At 48.2% G+C, this 24,821-nt stretch overlaps 1 protein-coding gene across 14 annotated transcripts in view; it reads right to left on the bottom strand.

Moving 5' to 3' along the window:
* LOC119456345 (protein Aster-B-like) overlaps positions 1 to 24,821 on the bottom strand; it is a 166,148-nt gene that overhangs the window by 24,899 nt on the left and 116,428 nt on the right. For 5 of the 14 annotated variants that reach the window (XM_049669769.1, XM_049669776.1, XM_049669767.1 and 2 more), the window contains exons 3-9: positions 13,177 to 13,347; positions 9,556 to 9,621; positions 6,412 to 6,598; positions 3,833 to 4,069; positions 3,575 to 3,659; positions 2,711 to 2,814; positions 594 to 770 (exon numbers count right to left, since the gene is read on the bottom strand). In XM_049669769.1, coding sequence (XP_049525726.1) covers positions 594 to 770; positions 2,711 to 2,814; positions 3,575 to 3,659; positions 3,833 to 4,069; positions 6,412 to 6,598; positions 9,556 to 9,621; positions 13,177 to 13,347 — 1,027 coding nt within the window. Of the gene's footprint in view, positions 1 to 593; positions 771 to 2,710; positions 2,815 to 3,574; positions 3,660 to 3,832; positions 4,070 to 6,411; positions 6,599 to 9,555; positions 9,622 to 13,176; positions 13,348 to 17,265; positions 17,513 to 23,466; positions 23,716 to 24,821 lie in introns of those variants that run through there. The other 9 variants (XM_049669768.1, XM_049669777.1, XM_049669770.1 and 6 more) reach the window with 5 other exon arrangements.

The following is a 24,821-nucleotide window of genomic DNA, read 5'->3' as shown; positions in this document are numbered from 1 at the left end:
CAGTTCCCGCAATGTCTGTCCCCTGGCCACACACAATGCATTAGCTATGGCAGTGGAAGTTGCTGGGTCGATTCAGTTATAATAAGGGATGCAGGAACTTTGACTATACCCTCGTGCACATGTTTTAGAAAGTTGCTTGTGAATGTTGAGTGAGTGACAGAAGGTAATACACACACAACATCTACGACCGAATAATTTATGTTTGCAGCCTTAGTCATTCAAGTGGCTTCTGCTTAAAGGTGAAGACGAGCAGTTGGGGAGTTCTTCTTATAGCTGTTTTTAAAACTACAGTTCCCATACAAGTGCAGCAAGCCCAGCTTTTGATGCCTGTGCAGTTGCAGAAGCATTATGCTTGAGACCTTGACATGCTGATTGATTGAGTGACACAGAATGTCCAGCACAACAGTTGCTGTGGAATGCATTATATAAAAGGCCAGCTTGGTGGAATATGACGGCCCATGCACCAACACTTCACGCAATAACAGAACTGGCCCAACCACTTCCACACTCCAGCCAATCAGCAAATGCCATTGGGGCACAGTCCTCAAGGGGGCTGATATCAGAGTGCAGGAATTAGTGCATACGCAGCTTACCTGCTCCATGAGTGCATTCTGCCAGATGCGGAACAGCATAAGGTATGTCTTGTCCCTTGCACCAAATGATGTGAAGAAGTGCCTTTCGTGGTCTGTGCATACCTGGACTGCATTGGGGATCACACGGGCAGTCTTCTCCTTGGTCATGCTGGTCACATCTTTGCACCTGATCACAACCTGTCGCATATGAGAGCTCCATTAGCAGACAGCTGCTCCGTGCAAAGTGAAACTACACAAAACAATCCTGAGAGCCGACCCAGATTATTCACCAACATTAATTACAGAAAAAATAAAGAGAAAAGCTCAACGCATCAAACTGCAAAACCAGACAATCACACTAAAGGTGTGGCAAATCGGTCAAAGTGCAGTATTTGATTCCTTTGTTTCTCATTATACTGTTTTATATTTCAGTGCATGTGAAGCAAGTAATGATACATTACATTTGCATTTTAGACATCTTCCACAATAAATATGGAAGAAATATGTAATTCCTTGTTTAGTTAAATCATGAGTGTCCCAAGTGCTTTTTTTTTCTCAACTTACTATATGTTATGTAATGACATAGTGGTTTATGATTAGACTGTTCTGATGCATTTTGTTGTGCCATTGTCCTCCCTTCCATTCATCCTAGGCCATAGTGCCTAAGGCCATTCTGCCTTGGGTGATAACAACCTTTGTCAGGCAAATTGATTGCCTCTAACAGTACCACCTGATACTTTTGCAAGTCTAAAGAAGGGAAAGAAAAAAGAAGAAATGAGAAAGGCTAGGTGTCTCAAGTATAAAGCAGCAGGAACACAGATCCAATGCATCCACAAGGGGTGCATTGGGGGTGAGGGTGTATCCTCCCAAAGGACTTCCCATAAGCGTCCCTCCCCCTCACAGACACACACCACCTATAAGTGCCTCCACCAGCAACTTCATTCCGATAGCAATTAGTATATGGACACTCCAGGCGCATTTTTGCTGTCCCCGTGATGTTCTGTATAAAATCCAAGTGTGATAACACTGTGACCGCGTGCCGTATGCTGTAGGTGCGAGTTAAAGTGTGTGCAAGGGAGGGAGCATGCTGTCTTCCACCGCGCGCAAGGCACTACTTGCAAGTCACTGGGGAGGCGTTCTACTCCGGCGGCGGCGACCACATATGACGCGGCTGTGCAGGCCTTGAAGGCCATATGTGATGAGCACAGAGTCAGCCACACTCAGCCGCATGGGCCCAATCTTGAAAGTGATCTGCCATGGGCACAGAGTCTATGTGCGCCAATGACTCAGCGTCGTGTGCGATGTGTTCTTGCAGCTTAGTTAGCGTTGAAGTGAAGGGCAGCACGAAAGTCAATTCACTCATTGCTGCTGCCGCTCTTCCTCACGCCAGCGTTTTGACACCGAGTGCCCGTGCTCATCGAGTGAGATGTGTTTATGTTTGCCTGTGTGCGTGTGGCACTATGCTTGTTAATATAGTCAGCAAGCGAATGTTTCCAAGTTTATATGGCCGATAAAGCTACTGTCCTTACTTCATATAGCTGTCCACTAATTTGCTATTGCAATCGATGCTTCATCTTTCGGGCAAAACTGCGACTTTTTTATTCACCAAACTAGTTCATTGCAATGTTGTAAGAAGTGCCTCAAGTGAAGCTATTCGAGATTATTTCATCAGAAACGAAGAAATAGGAAACTCACATTCAATATTCGGCACCCTTAACTTTCTATCATGTCATTACATTGCTATCATAATCATCAGCGAGTTCTACAGCAAGCCAGACGTCACGAGACAAATATTTGCCACCTTCACTGGGTTTTAACTGGCCCCCCCCTTGCACTTCTGTTCACATGCCTTTGTGTACAGGATTATCCACTGTTAGGAGGATCATACTATTACATTTCAAGTCAGTGTAAATTTATCTTTCCTTCTTTGTTGGAAAGAAACAGCAGATATGACAAGTTAAGCAGACTACTCTTGAAGACAGATTAATAATCTCTGTGCCCTGATGCTACAATGAAGCCAGCTAATAGTGCTATAATACTAATCAAAGCATACCCATAAGAGTGGACGACTCTGCACATAAAAGGCTGCTGCCCACGCCCAGCTTGCATGCAAGGATGGAGATAAACAGCTAACTCACATTGGTCTCCCAGCGGAAGATGTTGGCATAGAAGCAGATGAAGTTCTGCGTCACATAAAGGCGCCCATGCACAAGGATGTCCCTCTGCAGGGCGCATGAGTAGTCTGCACAAAACCAGGCTCTTGTTACTGGCTTCATTACTTCTTATTAACAGGTCAATGGCACCACACAAAGCTGTTTTCGCATAACAATTCCAAAAGAAAAAAGAAAAACTGGGGCATACACATAGCAGCAAATAAAAAACTGAATGAGCAAATTCAAGTAACAGAAAAATGAGATCATGCGCCATGCGCACGACATGTCACAGTGGTTTGTTTTAATTTTGTCAATGAAGGATATTAAATGACGGCATTGGTTTTTCTCCAGCCATGATTGGTGCACTTCACAACATTCTTGAATCATCCTGTTGCGACACACTCTGCGCATATTTTCGCGCAGCCTCTGCCTCGTTATCACCTGGCCCAGCGTAACACGGCTACACGCTGCACTGCGTATCCGATAAAACACAGCGCCAGCGCAGCATCGCCCGAGGTATACGTCACCGACGGTGGCTACAAAAACAGACTGTCCGGCCTAGAAGATTGGCCTTTTTCTTTTCGCTACCGAGACGAGCGTAGCGTCAGTATGCTCGCCCACTGCCTTTTCCAGTCAAATAAACAGTTGTTACGTTTTTATGTTGGGATTCGGCAGACGCAACATCCCACAATCCCATTTGTATTCCATCTGTCGTAAATTGCGCATAGGTGATTGCAATAAAGAAAGAAAGCTGATGAATGCCATGCTGAGAGGTCATTAAATGTTTAATTACATTGCCATAAAGTTAGGTTAGATGCACATTTTCCTGCATGAGTAGGCAGATCATACCAACAATGAGTCGTTCTGTCTCAGGCAAGTCCTTAAAGAGCCGCTTGAAGTCTTCGCTGCGCGACTTGTATGTTGGATTCAGCATCTGCAGAGTCACCCAAAAGAAACACCAGCAGAGGTCACTGGCCAACATGGACTATTGTTTCATTTCATTCATGTCGTCAACAGTTGCCACCTTCATTGCAAGTAAGGTCACAAACATGTGCAACTGTAGAGCTAAAAAAGAAATCAATCTAGATGTGGAAAAGGTCAACTTACATTATACCAGGACGATGTCTTCTTTTTCTTCTCAAGCATCTTGTTGCTTCCTTTGCTGTCTGTAGATTTCTCAAGGCTTCGGCTCAAGGGCTCACGTGTCCCTTCAGGACTGGGCCGTGGCGACATCCCCGCCTCTGATGGGCAGCCAAGAAGACAGGGTGGTGGTGCCAGTGGCTGCATAACACACGTACCAGGCATGAGTTGGCAAGTCAGTTGTATGTGGCACTCACATACAGTCTGGAACAAAAGTTTGTGAATTGTGAAGGTCACAAAAAAAAAAATGCTGAGTAGTAGTACAGTATAGACCACTTATAACGTAACAGCTTATTGTGCAGGACCGGATATAGTGCGGTCTTTTCAGACTCCCGTTAATTTTCCCATAGCACTCCATGTATACACGTATCGCTTATAGTGCAGTTGCGGGAAACGAAATACCGGTTACAGTGCGGCTGCCTGGGAGTACGGAAGTCGACGGAGACGGCGAACGCTCCCCTCAAACGGGCGCCCCAAGGAGTGCTCGAGGAAGAAAGAGAGACGAAGTGGAGGAGAAGGGTACCTGGTGCGAACGAACAGCCAGTGAGGCTGAAACCAGAATCTTGAGTGCGAGTCGTGAAATATGACGGCTCGCATAGCGAGCGAGGGCCACGAAACTGCGAACGCCGGCCAACGCGCGCTTCACGATAACAAAACGAAACTTCAGGGAGCGGGCGGCGCCGGCACAGCACGGCGAAGGGCGCACGCGGAGACCGTGAAATGTGAGGGAGGAGGGCGACAGAGAAGCGGATTTTGCCTCGGCAACTCCCCTTGCCCTCCCTCGTAGCTCCCTCACTTTCGACTGTCACCGTGCGCGCCCGCCGGCCGGCCCGGCGCCAGCTCCCCGAAGTTTCGTTTTCTGCCGTTATCGGGAAGCGGGCGTTTGCCGGCGTGGGCAGTTTCGTTGGGTGGCCTGGGACAGCGCCGCTGCTTCCCGCTTCGCCGTAGCCGCAGCGTGCAAGGTCAACACGTGACTAGAAAGTAGAGAAAGCATAAAGAAGAAAGAAGGGTTCACTGCCATTTCCTACGCGTGGCTACGGTAGGCTACGGTAGCGTGGCTGAGACGTCGGCACGTACACGCATGTTCCGGCGCAACGCAGAATCGGCGACCTTGCCATTTGGGAGAGGGTGAAATTTCCGCCGCGTTTTTTTTTTTTTTTGTTTTGTTTTGTTCGCGCGCGACAATGAGGGGTCTCTCCTAAGCTTTTACTCTATGGCGGTGCCGGAGCAATGCCGGTCGGAGGCGCCGCCGCGTGATTTGGTTCGAATTAACGAGATTCGACTGTACATTGAATGCAAACGTTCTAGCCACATTCCTCGACTGTCGCATACGCGTGGCGACTCGGTGCACATGTTTTGCATATGTGCGGGCCTTGAAAATTGTTGCTTTCGTTATAGTGCGGTACCGCTTATAGTGCGGATATACACGACTCCGGCGACTTACGTTATAAGCGGTCTACACTGTATCACAGTCTGTCTCTAACTTGGTATTGACACATGCATCCGAAACATCAGCATGCAAACACTGTGGCGCACCTGTCAAATTCAGACTATGCATCCACACCATCTGGTCTAACTTCCTGTTCCTAATGCTATTGTGAAAATCATGGTCCATATGTTTTTGTCCCTGGTTGTGCTGCTACTTCAGCAAAACGATAACTTAAGTGCCCTTGAGTGCATAGACTGAGTGCATAGCAAGAGAATTGCCATAAATTTCAAAAATGCACTGAATGAGTGAGGGGTGCCAAGGAACACAGAAAAAGGCGGTTCTGCTAGATGTGCTCCATAGATAAGGAAATAAATCTTGTAAATCACAAGTGCACTTGGCACATGCCATCCAGAAAGTCAGAAGTGTTGACATCAGGCATGTGCAAAATATTCACACTTTCTCCTTAAATAAGTTGAGTTAAACTGCAATGAAGATGAAATCATTTTTGTGCAGATAACAGGTTTTCTGAATTTCACATATACTTTCGTGTGTAAATTGGAGTGGGCACTGAGATAAAGCAGCAGCCAGGGACAACATGAAGGCAAGCTGTTTTGCAATACTGTAACGGCTGTTGTGTACATGTTATGTCCTGCATACGACTTCACACTGGCATGGTCAAGTGCATGCCAAACACCACACAAAGCACCAATGGCTTGTCATTGCCACTCTTGTCCCAAATTTCAGGGCAATAAAAACAAGGAGGCTGCTACAACACACACCTTCTGCACCAACGTTTTCATAAAGTAATCATAATGAAAAAGAATGTGGGCATCTTCCTAAATGTAGCACAAAACTACAAAAGGAACCCACACAGCTTCCTCACGAATAAATTTTTACTGTAGAATTCGTCCGCTCCCAAAAATCAAACCTGATGCCATCACTTTTTTGGGGCACTTGAGTAGCCGAGCCAACAAAGAGTCTGGCAGGTGGCAGGGCACGGGTGAATTGAGAGACAACTCTGACTTCCACATGAATGACAACTTTCCCTTTCATGGATATACCTCTAGTGGATTTCCATGGAATTCAGGTTTAATCAAACTGCAGAGTAAGTGGTTACCTGGGAAGAACGAGATGAGTCTGATGCTCGATCCAGAGATCCTTGGCTGTCACCCACTGCAGTCGCATTCTCTGAAGAAGCATCAAGTGATGGCACTCCGGCCGAGGTCGCTGTGCGATCCCCATCAAAACATGGAGACCGAGCACCCAGCTGTGGGCTTTGGCTTGGACTTGATGGTGATGGGCACCTGCAGTGTGTAGTGCAGGTAAGGACATGGACTAAAGGTGTTCTTGTGGCACTTTCTATTTGTCTCTATAGTCTGCAATCAGAGTTCATGCCTGCAAGCACAGTAGGATGAGCATACATTTTTGGTGGCCTTAAACCCAAAGCGTAGTGCAGCAGCTGATGCCAGCTGATTGTACAGCCATGCATGCTTTTCTGTCACACTTTACGCATTCCAGTTGCTTTTATTCACAAAAATATGATGTGTAGAAAACATCTAAATGAGTGCCAAATAATTTTTTTTCAAAACACTCAGACAAGACAGTCTTAACCCAGAAGTGACCCACTCCCATGATCTTCATAATTAAAACCAAGTGCCTTGGAGCAATCAAGTTCCCAGTTGCTACGCAACCACTGGAGACGTATAGAATATCAAAACAGTATAGACCACTTATAACGTAACCGCTTATAGTGCAGGACCGGATATAGTGCGGTCTTTTCAAACTCCTATTAATTTTCCCATAGCACTCCATGTATACACGTATCGCTTATAGTGCAGTTGCGGGAAACGAAATACCGGTTACAGTGCGGCTGCCTGGGAGTACGGAAGTCAGCGGAGACGGCGAACGCTCCCCTCAAACGGGCGCCCCAAGGAGTGCTCGAGGAAGAAAGAGAGACAAAGTGGAGGAGAAGGGCACGTGGTGTGAACGAACACCCTGTGAGGCTCAAACCAGAATCTTGAGTGCGAGTCATGAAATATCACGGCGCGCATAGCCAGCGAGGGCCACGAAACTGCGAACGCCATCCAACGCTCGCTTCACGATAACGGCAGTAAACGAAACTTCAGGGGGCGGGCGGCGCCGGCACAGCACGGCCGGCGAAGGGCGCACGCGGAGACCGTGGAATGTGGGGGAGGAGGGCAGCAGGGAAGCTGATTTCGCCTCGGCAACTCCACCGCTTCGGTGGCTCCCCTCGCCCTCCCTCCTAGCTCCCTCACTTTCGACTGTCACCGTGCGCGTCCGCCGCCAGCTCCCCGAAGTTTCGTCTTCTTTATTCTATGGTTTCGTTTTCTGCCGTTATCGGGAAGCGGGCGTTTGCCCGGTGCCAGCTCCCCGAAGTTTCGTTTTCTGCCGTTATCGGGAAGCGAGCGTTTGCCCGCCGCCGTGCAGGCGCCGCCCCTCCAGCCGGCCCGGCGCCAGCTCCCCGAAGTTTCGTTTTCTGCCGTTATCAGGAAGCGGGCGTTTGCCCGCCGCCGTGCAGGCGCCGCCCCTCCAGCCGGCCCGGCCCCCGGCGTCAGCTCCCCGAAGTTTCGTTTTCTGCCGTTATCGGGAAGCGGGCGTTTGCCGGCGTGGGTAGTTTCGTTGGCCGGCCTGGGACAGCGCCGGTGCTTCCCTCTGCGCCGTAGCCGCAGCGTGCAAGGTAGAGTGTACTTGACAATTCTAGTACACTCTAGTGCAAGGTCAACACGTGACTAGAAAGTAGAGGAAGCATAAAGGAGAAAGAAGGGTTCACTGCCACTTTCTACGCGTGGCTACGGTAGCGTGGCTGAGACGTCAGCACGTACACGCATGTTCCGGCGCAACGCAGAATCGGCGACCTTGCCATTTGAGAGAGGGTGAAATTTTCGCCGCGTTTTTTTTTCTTTCCTTTTTTGTTTTGTTCGCGCGCGACATTGAGGGGTCTCTCCTAAGCTTTTACTCTATGGCGGTGCCGGAGCAATGCCGGTCGGAGGCGCCGCCGCGTGATTTGGTTCGAATTAACGAGATTCGACTGTACATTGAATGCAAACGTTCTAGCCACATTCCTCGACTGTCGCATACGCGTGGCGGCTCGGTGCACATGTTTTGCATATGTGCGGGCCTTGAAAATTGTTGCTATGGTTATAGTGCGGTACCGCTTATAGCGCGGATATTCGAGACTCCGGCGACTTACGTTATAAGCGGTCTACACTGTACTTGCATCAAGACAAATGGTGCCCAGTGGCATTTGCACTAACTTACTGTCACAATTTCACAAGGCCTTAGGGTTAAACTTACTTTAAAAAAGCTTGCCCTAGCTTGCTTCAACTTCACAAAACTGTATGCCATTTCAAGGTTGCTTCCATATGCATTATAGTTTGCAGTGATCGTTTCCAGTGATACATTTTACCATTGTATCAGATATGACATGTTGCTTCTTTATTCCTTCTATCTATCTGTGTGCAAGAAATGACAACGACAAAATGTGAGAGCAAAATAAACAAGTAGCAAGCACCACCTAATGGTATCTTTCATCACACTCCCATCTAGTAAGATGCCACAAACTTGCACATGCAGAAAGTGATGTTACAGAAAATGACTGTTCCAAACTACAGCTGCTGGGCAGGGCACAAGGTAAGCCACCCACCTGCATCCAGTATATTATGCTATAAATGGTTGTGATTCTGCAAAGTCACAAAAGTCTGCTGTCTTTTTTTTTTTGCAGTGTAAAGAACAAGCCCGAATTGGTTAATTGGTGCTAAAAATGAAAGATGTCCAAAAACAACTCACGCAGAGCAGTAGTTCAAAGCACTGTGCGTGACCTAGGTATTAGAATGATATGAAACATTTAATGATCCTTCAAGTTAATTGTATATGCTGCAAGTCAGCCTACTCAATATATGTTTGAGAATTGTGCACCATCATTGCACAAAAAGATAAAGGTTATCTCTTTGTTGGTTATCTTATCACTGTTATCCATTGAAGCCCAATGTGGTTTCACAGGAATACGGAGCAAAATTATTATATGCAGGCTTTGCCATCGGGCGCAGCTTCACGGCAGTGCTCAACACATTTTCGTGAGACTGCATTTGTAGGCAAAATTCCTCTTTTTGTTGGCGGTTGCATGCGTGAAAACATAGCAATTTGTGAGTAACACTTTACAGGAGCACTGTAACAATGCAAGTGTCCTATTATGGGCTTGCCAGGGTACCCTGCAGCGGCACAGCTCGAGTCCCGAACTCACCTGACAGCTTCATTCCGACTGCTATGCAGTGACACCTGGAGAGTTGGCGAGCCCTCAGGTTTCCTCCTGCACAAGGTATGCACTCAGGCTTTCTTCATGCCAGACGTTGGCAATTTGCAAACACAATCGACACTCAAGGCAGAGACTCCTTGAAGAATGTGAATTCGTTGAGATTTTCCCCCGTCCACAGAATAAATAAAGAATTGATAGTTTCATTAGGACTTGGCAAACCGGTAGAAGCTAATGCCTGGAGGTGATGAAGTGTGGGTCATTTTGTGAAAGAGCGCCACACCCCCCCCTGACAGGGGTTCACTTTTTCACTTCAAATTTCCCCATCATGAACCCGCGAGCAGGCCCACTGTATCTGTAACAACACTGCCCCGGAAAAGTTACTACTGCTGCCGCTGCTACTGCTTTAGTGGCTAATATAAAGGTGGCGTTTTGCAAAAGCAGAAACACGAGAAAGAGTTTTCAAGAGTCTGTTTCGGTAAACTTCTTTGGGTTTCGATGGCATGCAGCCGGGCCTATGAAGGTTAAACTTCTGGCAAGGGTCTTATATGCATTTCATAATGACAAATGCACTTCAGGCAGCTTCACCTCAGTACAAACGTGCATTGCATTAAAGAATTCTTCGTAAATAGTGTATTGCAGTGAAGCATACTGAATACCTAACAAGTAATAATTGATTAACTACAAAAAGTTATGCAGATCCAACCCACATCTTGGGATCTATGTGAAGCAAAGCTTTTAGGAAGCGGTTGATCAAATGCTATAAGTTTACCCATGTCATTCCTGCATTTTTGGCGTAAAGGAAACTGGCGTGCGCACATGTGTTCTCGCGCACCCGTGCTACATTATGTGACGCACGCGGAGATCATTTCAAAGAGCTAGTTGGCATTGGTGCGATAGAAATGTATACACCATTGCGGCCTAATAGTTTTTGAGCATCGGGTGCTGGTGGACCAAGGCTCGAACCCACCATTGGGCATGTAATTCAGTCTTCTTTTTATACTATTTTCTTAAGTGTGAGCTATTCGGCAAGACAGCAGCAGCACCCAGCAGCAGTCATGGTCAGGAAAGTATGCGAGTGTTAGCAAAGAAAACGGCACTTTAAAAAAGTAAAAGAAAAAGTAGCGCACAGCTTGCGCAGATAGTGCGATTGCGGTGATGCATACTGATATTGGAGAGTCATGGATTACTTTTTTTCATGCACCGCCCATAGTTGCAAAGGGCTAAATTTGACATGGTTGTGCTAGCTTACTGCTTGTGAATATTTTCAACACAACTTGCTTTTGTACCTATTTTGATAGAGGCCCCGTGAGGCTCTCATACACGGAGCAGCAAAGGGTAACGAAATAAGGAGAAGCGTTCAGGTAGATGCGAGCAGAATTGGTCTTCTATCCACGGTGACTCGTGCTAATCTAACTCGCGCGCAGATATATGAAAAGGATGAATTTGTGATTGCAATGATCTAACCCGACATGCCAAGTTCGCTCTTTCCCACTTTTAATATGCTTCACTGCACGGTAGTTCGTTCTTGCCACTGTTAGTAAGCTTCACTGCAATGCACTTTTCTCGGCGCGCACTGCGCGTTCTTTTTTTTCAGTTTTTTTTTTTTTTGTTACGGTTAATCAGCTACTAGGTTTGAAGCTCCTGAAGCTCCGTAAAATAGCGACACTCGTTGAAGAATGCCGCCTTAATTAGGTTCTGTCACACTGCTTCACCGCAATACACAATTTGCAAACTGCTTCACCCCAATACGCATATGTATTGCGGTCAAACATACTTAAGCACATCTTTCATTTAATTTCGCGCCCAAAATGGCAAAATGGCATGCCGTCATATATCGCAAAGCACATTCCGTATTTGGGCAGTTTTCGCGCATAAAAGGTTTTCAAACTTGCCATATTGAGGTTTTAGTAAGAATGCAGTAAAATACTTAGGCAAGTATGTCATTTACGGCATTACAGAAATTCAATTTACAAACGTGCGTTAAATAATATTCCCTTTTGTTCCCGCCACCTGTATTTCGCTTTCGCATCTTTTCTAGCATCCTGTGGTTGTGTAAAACAGAACTTATATTTTAGAAGCGCAGCTTCGACAATCAAACGTTATTCTTTAGTGTACCTATATTAAGATGATGACGCTGATACAAGATAACTTCTAGTGTGTAGTCGACACATTGCACTATGGCGATTTCGTGCCTTCCTAGCTAAGGCAAAGCAGTCGCAGCGGTAATCGTAAAGACAACAATGAAAAAAAAAAGGAATCAAGAGCTAAAATGCAAGCAGAAAAAATACCGACAGCCTTATTCTATAATACTTTTTGCAAGAACAGAACGCGATAAAAAGAAATATCTATGACTATAATAACGCGAACTGACAATACATATGCAACCGCAGTCGCGGCCTTTAAATAAGCTCCAGCATACAGTAATGTCGGATCCAATACATCAATTCGTACTCGTGCGGGGGCTACCTGCGTATATCGCGCTTCCTTATCGCGGACCACCTGCGGCAGGCACAAATCGCGGTAACAGATTAGGCTATGTTAAAGCTCTAAAATAACAGCGATGCAATATTCAAAAAAAAAAGCCATACGCGCTTGCCGGGAGCAGCTGCGTTTGCGCAGCTACCAGGATGTTAGACAGCTTTGCTAGCTTTGTGTCGTTCATCATTTACCCCTTCATTGCACCTTTGCTTTCTTGCAGAACGCCCCGGGTCCACAGCGTGTGCGTCTATTTTCCCTCACTATGTCGAGAAGCTGGCTTTCCATCAGAGCTCCCATGCCTAGAGGTTCAGCTGGACGCACTTCTGAAGCGATGGTTGAAAAGTTAAAGGCAAATTTCCACGCTTCATTTAGAGAAAGGTTTGAACGAGAATTGCTGCGTGCTCTCGATAATTACAAACGAAAAAGAAAAAAAAGAAGAACGGTGTTTTATTCGGACAAACACGGTATGACCAATGACTAGCAATGTGGTTCAACAAAGAGCACACTACGCAAGAGAGACGAGCACTTCGCACAAAACGTACGGAACATTAACGATGCTAAAGACAGAACTGACACAAACTCAATGTGTACACAAGCCACAAGTGCACAAGAATACGCGCCATCGTCTGGGAGCTATAGCACGCACAAATTTTGCACTGTCCTTTCAGGTATGCAAGTTCTGAAGCACTTGCATGCCTGAAAGTGCAAGTGCTTGAGCACTTGCACGCGTGGCACTGAATGCTGTGAAACGCTCGCTATGCGCCCAACAACGCGCTAACTACCTCGTAGCACCTTCTCGAACCATTTTTTTCAATATTGCTACTATAGTATCAGATTTATACTAAATGAACATTACTTGACGACATGAGTAAAAAATAATTTGTGAAGCTACAAAATATCTCATTGATCACTGTGATTTGTCGAGCAAAAAAGTAACGTTGATTTCATCAACCTGTCAATCTGGAGTGGCGGTATTGCGCTATCAGCTAAGGGCGATTATAAATATTCTTATAAATGCAAAAATACTGGAAATAGTTCTGGCTGCAATAGTTTTAGCTGCACTGCAGGTATCCAGGATGGTCTTGGCAAGCAGTTGGCGTCACGACATCGTCCAGTGGTAGGTCAACTCACTTCTTACGGCGGCGTGTCCGCTGGCCGGTCGATTCGGCGTTGGACGCGGCGTCCGGCTCGGCCGACGCCACCGCCGTAGCTGCCATTGCGTTACCTGCTGGTGTCGTCGAGGGCGGCGCGGCTGCGGGCCTTGGGCGCAGCCGGTCCGACGCCTCGGCCGCCGGCGCGGGGCTACGATGATGCAGCACGCGAGCACCGAGTCAGCGTGCTCTGTCTAGCCTCTCTTCCCCTCGCCCATTTTCCCACAAGTACGCCCCATATCTCACTAATCACCCATCGTTTGCTGCTACACCATGGCCAATGCGCCTATCACAGCCCGTTCGAACTGCCCGTTCAACCTCGGTCACACAGTTCTTTACTTTTCTCATCAATCTTGTTTCCCGCTTTCCTCTCTTCCCCATTGCATCTGTTCTACGCTCTCTCTCTCTACATCCTTTGACTGCCGCCAGGTCCTGGGCCACCCTATCGCAGCCCGTCTTACGGTAATTGATATCCCATTTTTCCCTTCCTACGCCTTTCTCATGGATGTTTCCCAAAATAAAACCTCTTATTACTTTTCCCGATAAATGACCGAACTTTTGAGATGACACGCAAGTTACCGCGCTAACCGACACAAAATGTACGTTAACGTGGCGGCGCACACTACACATTCAACAACGGGCACAGAAGTGCTACAAGGCTTTCACAAACACCACAGATATGGACAAGTTTCACACTGTCAATGCAACGACACTTTTGGAAGCACAGCATTGTGACGGAACAAAGACACAAAGAACGGTGATAAAAAAAAGGAAAGAAAAACCATGACCGCTTATCTTGTCTACGAAGACAATGAGCACGGTAATGCTCGCAGGTGTATTGTTAGCGTGCCTTATTTTCGATGCGTGCGCAAGATCAGTACATTTTTATCACCACCGCGTTAATTCGGTAGCTGCAGCGTTGTGCTGCTGGAACACGAGGCTCGCTGGTTCGAATCTCGACCGCCGCGACCGAATTCCGTCGGGAGCGTAATGCAAAGCGCAGGGGTTTATCCAGAATTTCAATTTTAGGGGGGGGGGGGGGGGGAGGTGTTAACAGAACGCGGGAGAGGGGGGGGGGGAGTGGATACGAAGTTATTGGCTATACCTTTTTTGAGCGAAAGGCCGAGGGGCGGGGGAGGGGGAAGAGATTGAAGGGGCTAGCGCTCTTTTTACGTTGTTTTATTTAATTAAGGCTGAATGCCTTTTTTCAACAAATGGTGACGGAAAAGCTGCTAATTAGAAAAAGTACACTAATGAACCTTTTAAGCAAGCATATTAAACCACGTCACAAGAGAGTTCGTCCTTATTGGTGCATATCGAACTGATGTTGCGCAATAAATGAATACTACAGTGAAGGTGGAGACAGGCGGGCACAAAATGTATGCCTCCGTTTTGCGGTATTATAAATTCAATACTATATTTAAACACCCATGGCATTCTGTCACCACGTTTGAATATCGGAAGAGCATAAGGGGCAGCGTTCAGAGTTCTCATTTTATTGCACAAAATTTATCGTTTTTTTTTTACGCAGAACAAAGTGAAGCGAGTTCTTAATCTACAAGTCTTGATAGAACGAAGTGCAGACATTTTCAAAACTAAGTACAATACTACTTTGCACGAGAAAAAAAAAATAAACTAAGCACAGTTGACATGGAGCAGCCATATACTTTAAACAACACAATTAAAATAAAACAACTAAGAACAAAAAGTATATATGCGCACCATGTCCGCTACAATCCGGTACATACAATATCCGAAGAAACTACTAGGCCTACTGTGGCTGCCCCATTCTGGAAATAATATTTCAAAAAAAAAAAAAGAAAAAGAAATCTGGGACTACACACACTACACAGATGCACCGTGTCACCTCGCACGTATGTAATACCCGACATGGTTTCTTGGCCCACATCATGTAGGCTCGGTCCACAAACTGCAAATATTCCTCCTTTTCTTCGTCTGTTGCGTTCCTAATATTGGGGATACTTGGAGCTTCGATAAAAATTTTCATGAGCGCGTCGATATGGGTCTGCGTCATGCGATATCTATAGGTATCTGATGTTAAGATCCTGTTCATGGATCAGGTGCTAGTGACGCCGGGATCGGCACAAGAAATATCGTTGTTTTGATAGCTGCGAATAGAGGCAGCTTCATGCGACGGAGTGACGACAGTGAAATACCTGTAGCTATTCATCAACCATGACTATAGTACGGCACGCAACTCTGAGCGCCAGCAGTTGCACAGACGAAAACATAGGGACGTGTCTAGCGTTTACCACGACGTCAAGGGTTCTCCGCTTCCTGCAGGTTGTAGTGTAGCACTGTCGTCTGCGTACTGAACATCAAAATTGGGTCTCAAAATTAGGGCCACGTAGCATCCACTTCCACAAAAAGTAAATATTTCTTAAAGCAATTACCACAGTGCATGATATCAGCGTAATTTTTTCCCCAGGATGAGTGCCTAGCTCTCTGTAAGAAGGGAGGGGGGGGGGGGGGAGGTCAGGAATAATTTTTGTAGGGGTGTCGGAATCATCCAGCATGGGGAGGCGTTAGGGGGGTGGTGGGGTTGTGTGTATAAATCACTGGCAAGGCGTCTGCGTGGTTATAATTGCGTATTTAAGTGCACAGTAAAAAGCCACAAGGCGCTAAAGATTAAACCGGAGCCCTCCACAACGGCATCTCTCAAAGCTCCACGGCGTTCCAAGGTTCTCAGCTCTGTCACTGCTGATATCATCTTGCACATATCCGATGTACCATTCGAAATTCCCTACAAGTTATTCAGAACGTTTCAACGACTGTAATAACGCAGCGTCCGAAGTACCACCACGTTAACCAAGAGCGCAGAGAGCGTTAGCACACCGCAGCCTTACTAGAGAAAACGGATACAGGAATAGTCTTAAGAGGTACCCGGGAATAGCAGCACTGGTAGCGATATCCTGAGAGACTGTGGTCACCAATAGCGGGCTAGAAACACTCTCGTGGTGAACAACTGTTCCCGGAAGAAAGAAGAAAGGAAAAGCCTTCGTGGTGATCATACGACTGCCGGCAGATTTGTGTCAGCAGGTAAGTGAAATACGGTTATAGTGTATGCAATACAATTTCTGTCCACTGCGGTTAACGTCAGAAAATGTCACCGCTATAGCACTGCTGCTCGCGCCTTCGTCTTTCGGTATACGGTGTATACGTCGCGCTATGGCTAAAGCTCGTGCACGGTACACAGTTACAATGCTAACTCCAGCGAAAGAAACTGCGTGCAAAAGGTAGATATAGGTAATCACGTAGCGGCGAAATAGCTGGACGCTCTTTTGTGGCCAATTATCTGTTTCAAAATATCTCCCGTGTTACGAATACAAGTAATCCACATATAACGCACTTCGTTAGGAAACAAAGGTGCACTGAAGATATTATTATACAAAACCATCTAGGAAAAAAACTGCCCACATAATTTTAACTTGATCTCCTTGTAGCGCGGAACTTTTCATACACAGCGGCAATTTTCGACAGTGCTAAATAACTCTAGCTGTGCCGCCACTATACCACACAGAAGCGGCAGTAAACTGCGGATGGTAATGGAGCCGGTGTGCAACAGGGCATGGTGTCATGCAGTAAACAGACAGCTTCTCGTAGTTGATCTCAGGCAAGGTCTAAGCCATCGAACACAAGAAAAAATGAAAAGCAGAAGGAAAGGTACGAATGGGGGTGCGTTCCTTCTGCTTTGCTTCCTCGCGTCAAATGGCCCTGAAATTTATGCATTAATTACAGTATGCAACATACAGAGTTTACTTTCGTTTGGTGTTCAAGACAGCGTCAGCGCTATGAAGGGGGACGCCTTGGCAGGGCGCTCCGGATTAATTTTGATTATCTGTACTCAGTTATTAAACGTGTGCGTACTGAATTTTTGCACTCGGACTGCATCGTAATGCCGCCGTCACCAGGAACCGAACCGGCGACCTCGTGCCCAGCAGCAAGACATATACGCGTATACTGAGCCGCCGCGGCAAGCGACCATGCAAGTTCGCTCTCGAAGCACCAAGATTTTCCCGAATCGTGGGTCGGATGAGTTTTACCTTACCTGACGATGACAATGTCCGCCGCACGGAGATTCTTGCTGCTCCAATATAGACGCACCATTAGGAAGGCACAATGCTGTACACGATAGTCGGATACCAACGAAGAAGACCAGTATCTATATGCCACACGGTATAGCATCAGCGCCGGAAGAAGTCAAAGCGAAGTCAGCTCTCGACGCATGTCGCCCGGGCACCTTACAAATCGCACACGAAGACATGTTCGCCAGTTCGACGGGAACGCAGAGATTTCCGACAAAGAAAGAAAAATGCCGCCGCTGGCGCGAATCGCCGCTTTCCTTGTAAGGCGCCGCGCCTGTGTCAGCAGCGAATCTTTTCGCTCAACGTAACGTATAGTGTCCAGAGATGAACCGCACAAAGACGCCGTTTCAACACGCGCCCCGGCGGGCCAGCAAGCAGCTTCTGTATCAGCTGATAAACACAGTCCAGGCTCGAACCTGCTCGCGTGCTCAGTATTTCAAGTGGTACTTTTAAGTGGCGCGTTCTTAGCGAAACGTGCGTCCGCTTATCGCAGAAGCTCCCGTCGACCGCGGAGAGGGTGCTTCAGGGAAGAAAACGCTTATGCTTCCCTCTTCTTCAGCAATTGTCTAGCTCCGAGTTTCGCGTTTCTGAATTGAATTCTGGGGTTTTACGTGCCGAAACCACCATTTGATTATGAGGCACGCAGTATAGTGGGGGACTCCGGATTAATTTTGGCCACCAGGGAATGTTTGACGTGCCCCCAATGCACGGGACACGGACATTCTTGCATATCGCTCCCATCTAAATGCGGCCACCGCGGCCGGGATTTGATCCCGTGACCTCGTGCTTAGCAGCGAAACACCATAGCCGCTAAGCCACCGCGGCGGGTGTTTCGCGTTTTTTGAGCTCTTATAGTTAGCTTTGAACCCGCCATTTTGATTGCCGCCCTGCGAGCGATGAAAATCTGCATAAAGAGAAAGAGGCGCCTAATATACTTGCACCTGAAGACTGTGCCCTAGCTTGAATGCGAAGAAAGGCGCGCGGCAATACGTTAATATTACTGGCGTGACAACTCTATACTCTTCAGGGTCAGTATCTTAAGCGAGCAGCCTAAGGAACGTGGACGATATGACAATGTTACATTACTGTCATATGTCATTCGTACGTGCGAAGTATGAAATGTGTGCTGATGGGAGAACTCAGAAAATTTCAATGTCCCGCTCATGCGTTAAATTGGTGAGATGTCTGGGAAACGAAACGGAAACTAGCTGTTTCGTAGAAAAGCTATTGCAGTACATTATCTAGGGCGCTCCGAGTCCTGCCAAAATTTCTTTATATAATTACGAGGTCTAGGACCTACACTTAATGGTATGTCAGTAGTCCTTGCAGAACTGATGTCCGGATAGTCATATTCTGCGTAAGACATGTCCGGCGGTCAATATTAAGGTAACAGCAGAAGGAAAACGCAGTCGAGGGCGGGGGATGATATGGTGGGGTGATGAGATTAGCAAATTCGCAGGCATAGATGGGTTCAGCTGACGCAGGTCACGGTTAACTCGAGACTATGAGGGGGGTTGCCCACAGAATTTACCACCGGGCTGTAGAGGGACGTCGGCAGTGCTGGGCGGCTGTGGCAGGAGCGCGAGAGCGGTCACCTGTCCGCCAGTGACAGTGATCACCTGCAGTGACAGCGATCTCGAAGTCTACACTCAAATACAGGCAAACTTAAGGCCTAACAATATATGCAGTAATCCATGATACGATTAAAGAGTAAGGCTACAAAATGTATCGCGACTGTGTTTTAAAGTTAATAGCGGGTGAATGAGGGAGCCGGGCTGATGACTGCGAAGTCTCCATATTTCTGGGAATACTTTGTGTTGTTTGGATTGCGTTTTGAAAGAACTCATTGTTTGAACTTTCCTGTATGTACATTTAAGTGCAAAGTGAAGAATTATACGATGTACAGTGCCACCATTCCATAAGACACGAGTCCTTTTTTAAAACGTCCACTTTTCTATAGCCAATTTTCGGGCTTCCGAATGGCTCATAAAAAATCGGCGGGACAAGAATTTTAATACATTGAGCGAAATCGAAATCACATGCTTCTGTCATTTGAAGCAGACGCAAAATCTGCAATTTCGATGTCTCTATGCCCGTTTAATGCGACCATCGGCTCAACTTCGATATGGGAGCACGACGAGGTGCCATAATAGCACCCTGTGCGGCTGACCGGACGCTCCGTTGCCACGGGAGACCAGGGTTCATCGTTTGATCGTCTCTCGGTTAACGCCCTGCTAAGAAGGGCTCTCCGCCCTCCACTGTCTCCGCTTCCGTGTTCTTGTGCCGGACAAGAATGCCTAGTATTGGCACAACGGGGCGTACAGACGGCCTGATCGAGGTGCACCTTACTTGCGAGGGTACGTTCATTTTTCATGCCTAGCAAAGACAGAGAGGCACTAAAAGCAGTGTGAAACCCAATTGTCGCATACAACGAACGACATCGTATACAGTAATACATTAATATGCCTCAAGGAGGTCGTGAAGGGGTGTTAGCTTGGGCTGGCTGGTACATGTCATAGCCAAAGAGAGAGAGAGAGAGAGAGAGAGAGAGAGAGAGAGGTTTATTTGAAGAAAGGCAGAGAGGTCGGCTTGAGCGTTAGTTTGCTCTGGCCTGCTACTCTACACTGGGGAAGGGGGGAGGGGATAAAGAGAGTAACACGCAAACGGAATTTGAACGGACTAAGCGCTGACAAAGAGCGTAAGTGGTTAGTGTATATATATATATATATATATATAGCGCGCGTGTGTGTGTGTGTGTGGGGGGGGGGGGGGGGCATATGATCAACCCTTCTACCGCCTTCATGCAGACGCAATTGAAGAGCGTAAGAGTACGACAACGAACATTAGCACCTGACGTGTGACCTGCACCGCGTTTCGTCAGCGATTTCGTTCACTCATTGGGAACTGCCATTATTTCTGAACCTCGTCCTTCTACTAATACGGACAGACAGTTCAATGGCTAGATTGTAACGATTCCGGTGAATTAACCGTTCCGCTTATCGCTCGTAAAATAAGGCCTCTGCCTCTCCGGCATTCCGACGTTGTCAGGGCCGTCGTCGTCTTCCTCACTGCCGTTGCCACACTGCGCGTGAACGCGCTTCACCGACGTGAACACGACACACAAGCTACTTGGGTAAACTTAGTCGGGTAAATGTTTCCTCAGTGCCGCAGCTGAGCAACATAAGCCCCGAGTTCGCTTCCTAGCGCATTACCGCCGTTTATATACATGAATGCCACATGCGTGAAACGCGATGCGATGCGCCATTGTCGTATGTGTAAACGCAGCTACTAAAAACGCAACAAGCACTCTTTAACTTAAGGCCGGCAGGCGCTGAATATATTCATATGTCGTTTTGCGCATGAGTGTTAAGCGAAAAGAAGGCATATGTATACCATATTCATATTATGAATACCATTAATAATTTCATATACCTGGACCACTTGCCCACACATGGTGGGCAGCATTCGTTTGTTTTGTAACATCTGCAGTTATTATTTTTTACGAAAGGGCGAACTTCGGGGGAAAATCGGGCTTAACTCGGGGTTTTATAAAGCTTGTTCGGGGGCCCGAAAATCAGAAATTATCGGGTTATTTCCGACAACGAAGGACATTTGCCGTCCTCGACTGCGCTTCCCTTCTCTTGGCAGGCACCCATTCTGTAACTCTAGTAGGCCATCGGTTATCTGCCCTATGCGCATTATGTGGCTTGCTCAAGTTCATTTCTTCCTGTTTACGCTAACTAGAATATCGGTTACCCTACTTTGCTGCCTAATCCAAACCGCTGTCTTCCTGTTTAAGCTTGAAGTTACGCCTGCCATTTTTTGTTCGATCACTCCGTTGCGCGTTTGTAACTTCTCAACCTTCATTCACATATTTGTTTGCAAAATTTTCTACCCTTCGTTTTGCTGAGTGCCGGTAGGAGCTGGCAAATGAACCTGACAAAACATTTCCGTGGAATTAGACCTGTACACACCATTAGGTTTAAAATCACGATGAGTAAGTTTAACAATGAGGTTCCTCATAGTACTATAATAGTGCCTTCGAAAACGACACGCGGTACTAAATTGTCCTTGTAAATGTACCAAACGCGTAACAAGAGCAAGACGGCAAAGGCGACAAGCTTTGGTGATCTTGCCTGGTGAAATGTGCCTATTACCAGGCACATTTCCACAATATTTTCCCTATAGAACATTTCGATCAAGGCCACACGTATTATTGAAGAAAGCAATACTAAGCCATTGAGCAGACTTCATAGCGCGAAAGAGGAACACGATGAAAAAAGCATCAGACGGCAGCATCTCGAATAACTCGCCATATTTTCAGTTTCTTTCGGAGGCGCGGGTGGATGCGCATCGCGGAGAAGGGCTTCCTCAGATTGTTGTCCGAATTGATTGAAGTCCCTCAAGCGCTCGTAGAGAGCCGCTCTGTTTTGACTGCTAGCCGCGTATCTGGATGGGTGCCAAGATGGCGATGCGCTCAGTAAGGACGTTTGGGACGTTGCTCTGCGTTTCCTCTTTTCTTTTTTCCCCTTTTCCTTTGGCTTTGACAATCTATGCAATAGCGGCCCAGCTACACCGCCCAACGCCCACGTTTGAACAACGGTGTCAGTCATAGATCTTCCCCGCCAAAGCGTCCTTTTTCATTTTTTCTTAAGGCTGCGTGCGCCACGCTGTGGGCGTTTCATTGACAACAAGCAGCTACCGCGCTTCGCTCATTCGATCCTCGGTGCTCAAGGACGCGGACTACATTTCCCGGAGAAAAGGGAGGGAGGAGGGGAGACCGTTTTTGCCGCTGTAAGGGCCGCACGATACGACCCGGAACTATAAAGAACGAAACGCGGCACGCCTTCTCGCATTGTACTTCCAGTGAGGCAGTGAATGGGTTGATGAATCAAGAAGGCATCGCACGTGGGAACGTATCGACCGCTTGGCCGGTCATTTCGTTTTCAGCCGTGTGATGGTAGTGCACTGCTATTACGACCCATAAGAACAGAATACAAAAAACAAAAAAAAAGGGGGGGGGGGAGGAGGTTCGAGTGCCGGGCACAGCACTTCCGCCTCGCGAACGCGGAGCTCGGTTAGAAGCTGGCCTGTCGTTGCTGATCGGGATGTCGAGCACTATGTGTGACATTATACATCGGCGTGCCCCGCGGCCGTTCCCCGCTGGCTCTGTGAGAACGTTCGCCAAATGAATTCTTCCGCTGCTCGAACGGAACGAGCCAGCTCACCGTCGTCATCGAGCCTTCGTCGTCCCGTTAACGGGGGCCGCCTGAACGAGCCCTGCACGAACAACGCCCCCGTCTTTCCGCACGCTTAACACGAGAACGAGCGCGGACATAATGGTAAGCCACGTTGAGACGAGATACGCACGCGTTGGCCAACACTTGGTGCTTTATGGCTCGTGACACGGATATTTAAAGCAGTAATTTGCTCACTTTCTGCGTGTGACACGTGTATACAAAGTGCTACCTGCCGTCGAGCGATAAACCAACTTTTGCGCTTTCGCACCAAGGCTATGTTAGAGCGCGCAACGCTCTGAGCCCGTCCGCCGGCCGCACTGGCGCGGTGCAGCGAAGCGCCCCGCGCAGGGTCGCCGGGAGCCACCGCGACGCCAGGCGGGATGCGTTCGATGGAGGCGATGTGTGCGTGGCACGGCAACCGTCGTACGAACCAGGCTCGCTATGCGTACAGCCGCGCAGCGGCCACGCGTGCAAACGCGGGGAGGCCGGATAACGCCGACAACGGCGTTCGGCACCTCCAGCGCCGAGCGAAGCATCACTCGCGCACGTCACCGCTTAGCTCAGCGAGTGTTGACCCCGCGCCACGTCGCTCGGCCACTCGACATGAGGTTGCTCGGGCCATTTTCTTCGAACCATTCTGTCAACGCGTTTTGCCGGCTTCCCGATCCTACTAAGCGCACACACGATCCCTGCACTCGCTCTCCGAGGACGCAGGCACCGTCATTTCCCCCCACTTCCCGAATTCCCAACACCTCAACGAGCGTGGCTGCTTCCGTGTCCCCCACCGCAACTTTCATCCGGGAGGCGGGAACCCCCGTTGTCGAGCAGCCTCCCCCTTTTCCCCCCGCGACTCCGTAAGAGCGGGAGGCTTGCCCGCATGGCGCACACGCCGCGGAAGGGAGCCGAGCGGCGAAGCGCACTCACCAGGCGGGCGCCGACTCTTCCGACGGTGTGGCGGCCGGTGACGTTGGCTGCGGAGGCTGCAACTCGGTGGCGGCGGCAGCGATGCGGCGCGGGGCAGCAGCCGCCATCGCGGCGTCGGCGGGTTGCGCGATGCCGCAGCCACCTTCGCCGCCGTTAGGGGCGCCTTCATCGCCGGCGACGACGTCGACCGCAGCGGCCCCTTCGGGAGACGGCGCCGCGGGAGGAGAGGAACGCCGGCTGACGCCGTTGCTGCGAAATGGGGAAGAAAAAAGGAACATCGTGTGAGGCAAATTCTAACAAAGTTCTAGCTATCCCTACGAGATCACATCCGCAGTACCACGCAGCTACTGAAGTACCGAAATATAATAATGGTGAGAACGAAATCAGGAATAAAGGGAGCGGAACGGGAAGATTGATGCTGTACCACCAGAAGGTTTTGTACGCGTGAAGTTTACACGGCGTTTGAAACTGTGTCCAGAGGCCCACCTTAACGGCACCGTGCAGTTCCAAGAAGACGAAAGGATGAGCTCCTAGAATGTGGAAGCAAAGGGAAAAAGAATTTGAGGAGATCGGAATGACCGTGTGAAAACCGTTGCCTCGGGAGACGGGCATGTCCGAGTCATTTCTTTCCGTCCTCTAAGGCGACGCGTTTCGCTGGACAACAGCTTCGTCTCTTTTCTCTCTCTCTCTCTCTCTCTCTCTCTCTCACACAACACACACACACACACACACACACACACACACACACACACACACACACACACACACACACACACACACACACACACACACACACACACACACACACACACACACACACACACACACACACACACACACACACACAACGCGTACAAAAATGCAACCCACGAAGACCATCATGCATCCAACAGAGAAAAGAACTGTCGACCTTGCACGATAAGAGAAAGGGCTGAGCGTGGGAGACGAGAGTTGGATAACTTTGTGGTTGCGAGCAAAATTGGTTCCTGCCCGGCGTCTTCTCGCAAACCCATTACGCCGGGCAGGCTTCCCATTAATATTGGAAACATGCAGTAACGGAGTTTGTTTACTCGTCGCATTAGAGAGATGAAGGGGCGGGCGTGCACGCCGTCCCAGTCGAGGCCGGGGATCGCTGGAAAGCAACAGCGATATAACAAAAAAATGCGAAAAGCGACACAGAGCTAGTCCGGTGACCTGCATATACGATATCGCAGGTGACCTACACTGGCAGCGAAATAGACGCGCTGATAAACATCATAGTAGCTGTGAAGAAAAAGAAAGCGAGGGAAGGGATACGTTGCCTCTATCACGTAAATGATACACAAACAAAGAGAAAGTTTTGTGCAAGTTACGAA

Source organism: Dermacentor silvarum, chromosome 6, assembly GCF_013339745.2.
Source record: "Dermacentor silvarum isolate Dsil-2018 chromosome 6, BIME_Dsil_1.4, whole genome shotgun sequence".
Lineage (NCBI taxonomy): Eukaryota > Metazoa > Arthropoda > Arachnida > Ixodida > Ixodidae > Dermacentor > Dermacentor silvarum.
The sequence above is the reverse complement of the archived record's forward strand: the minus strand, read 5'-3'. Positions and strand labels throughout refer to the sequence as shown.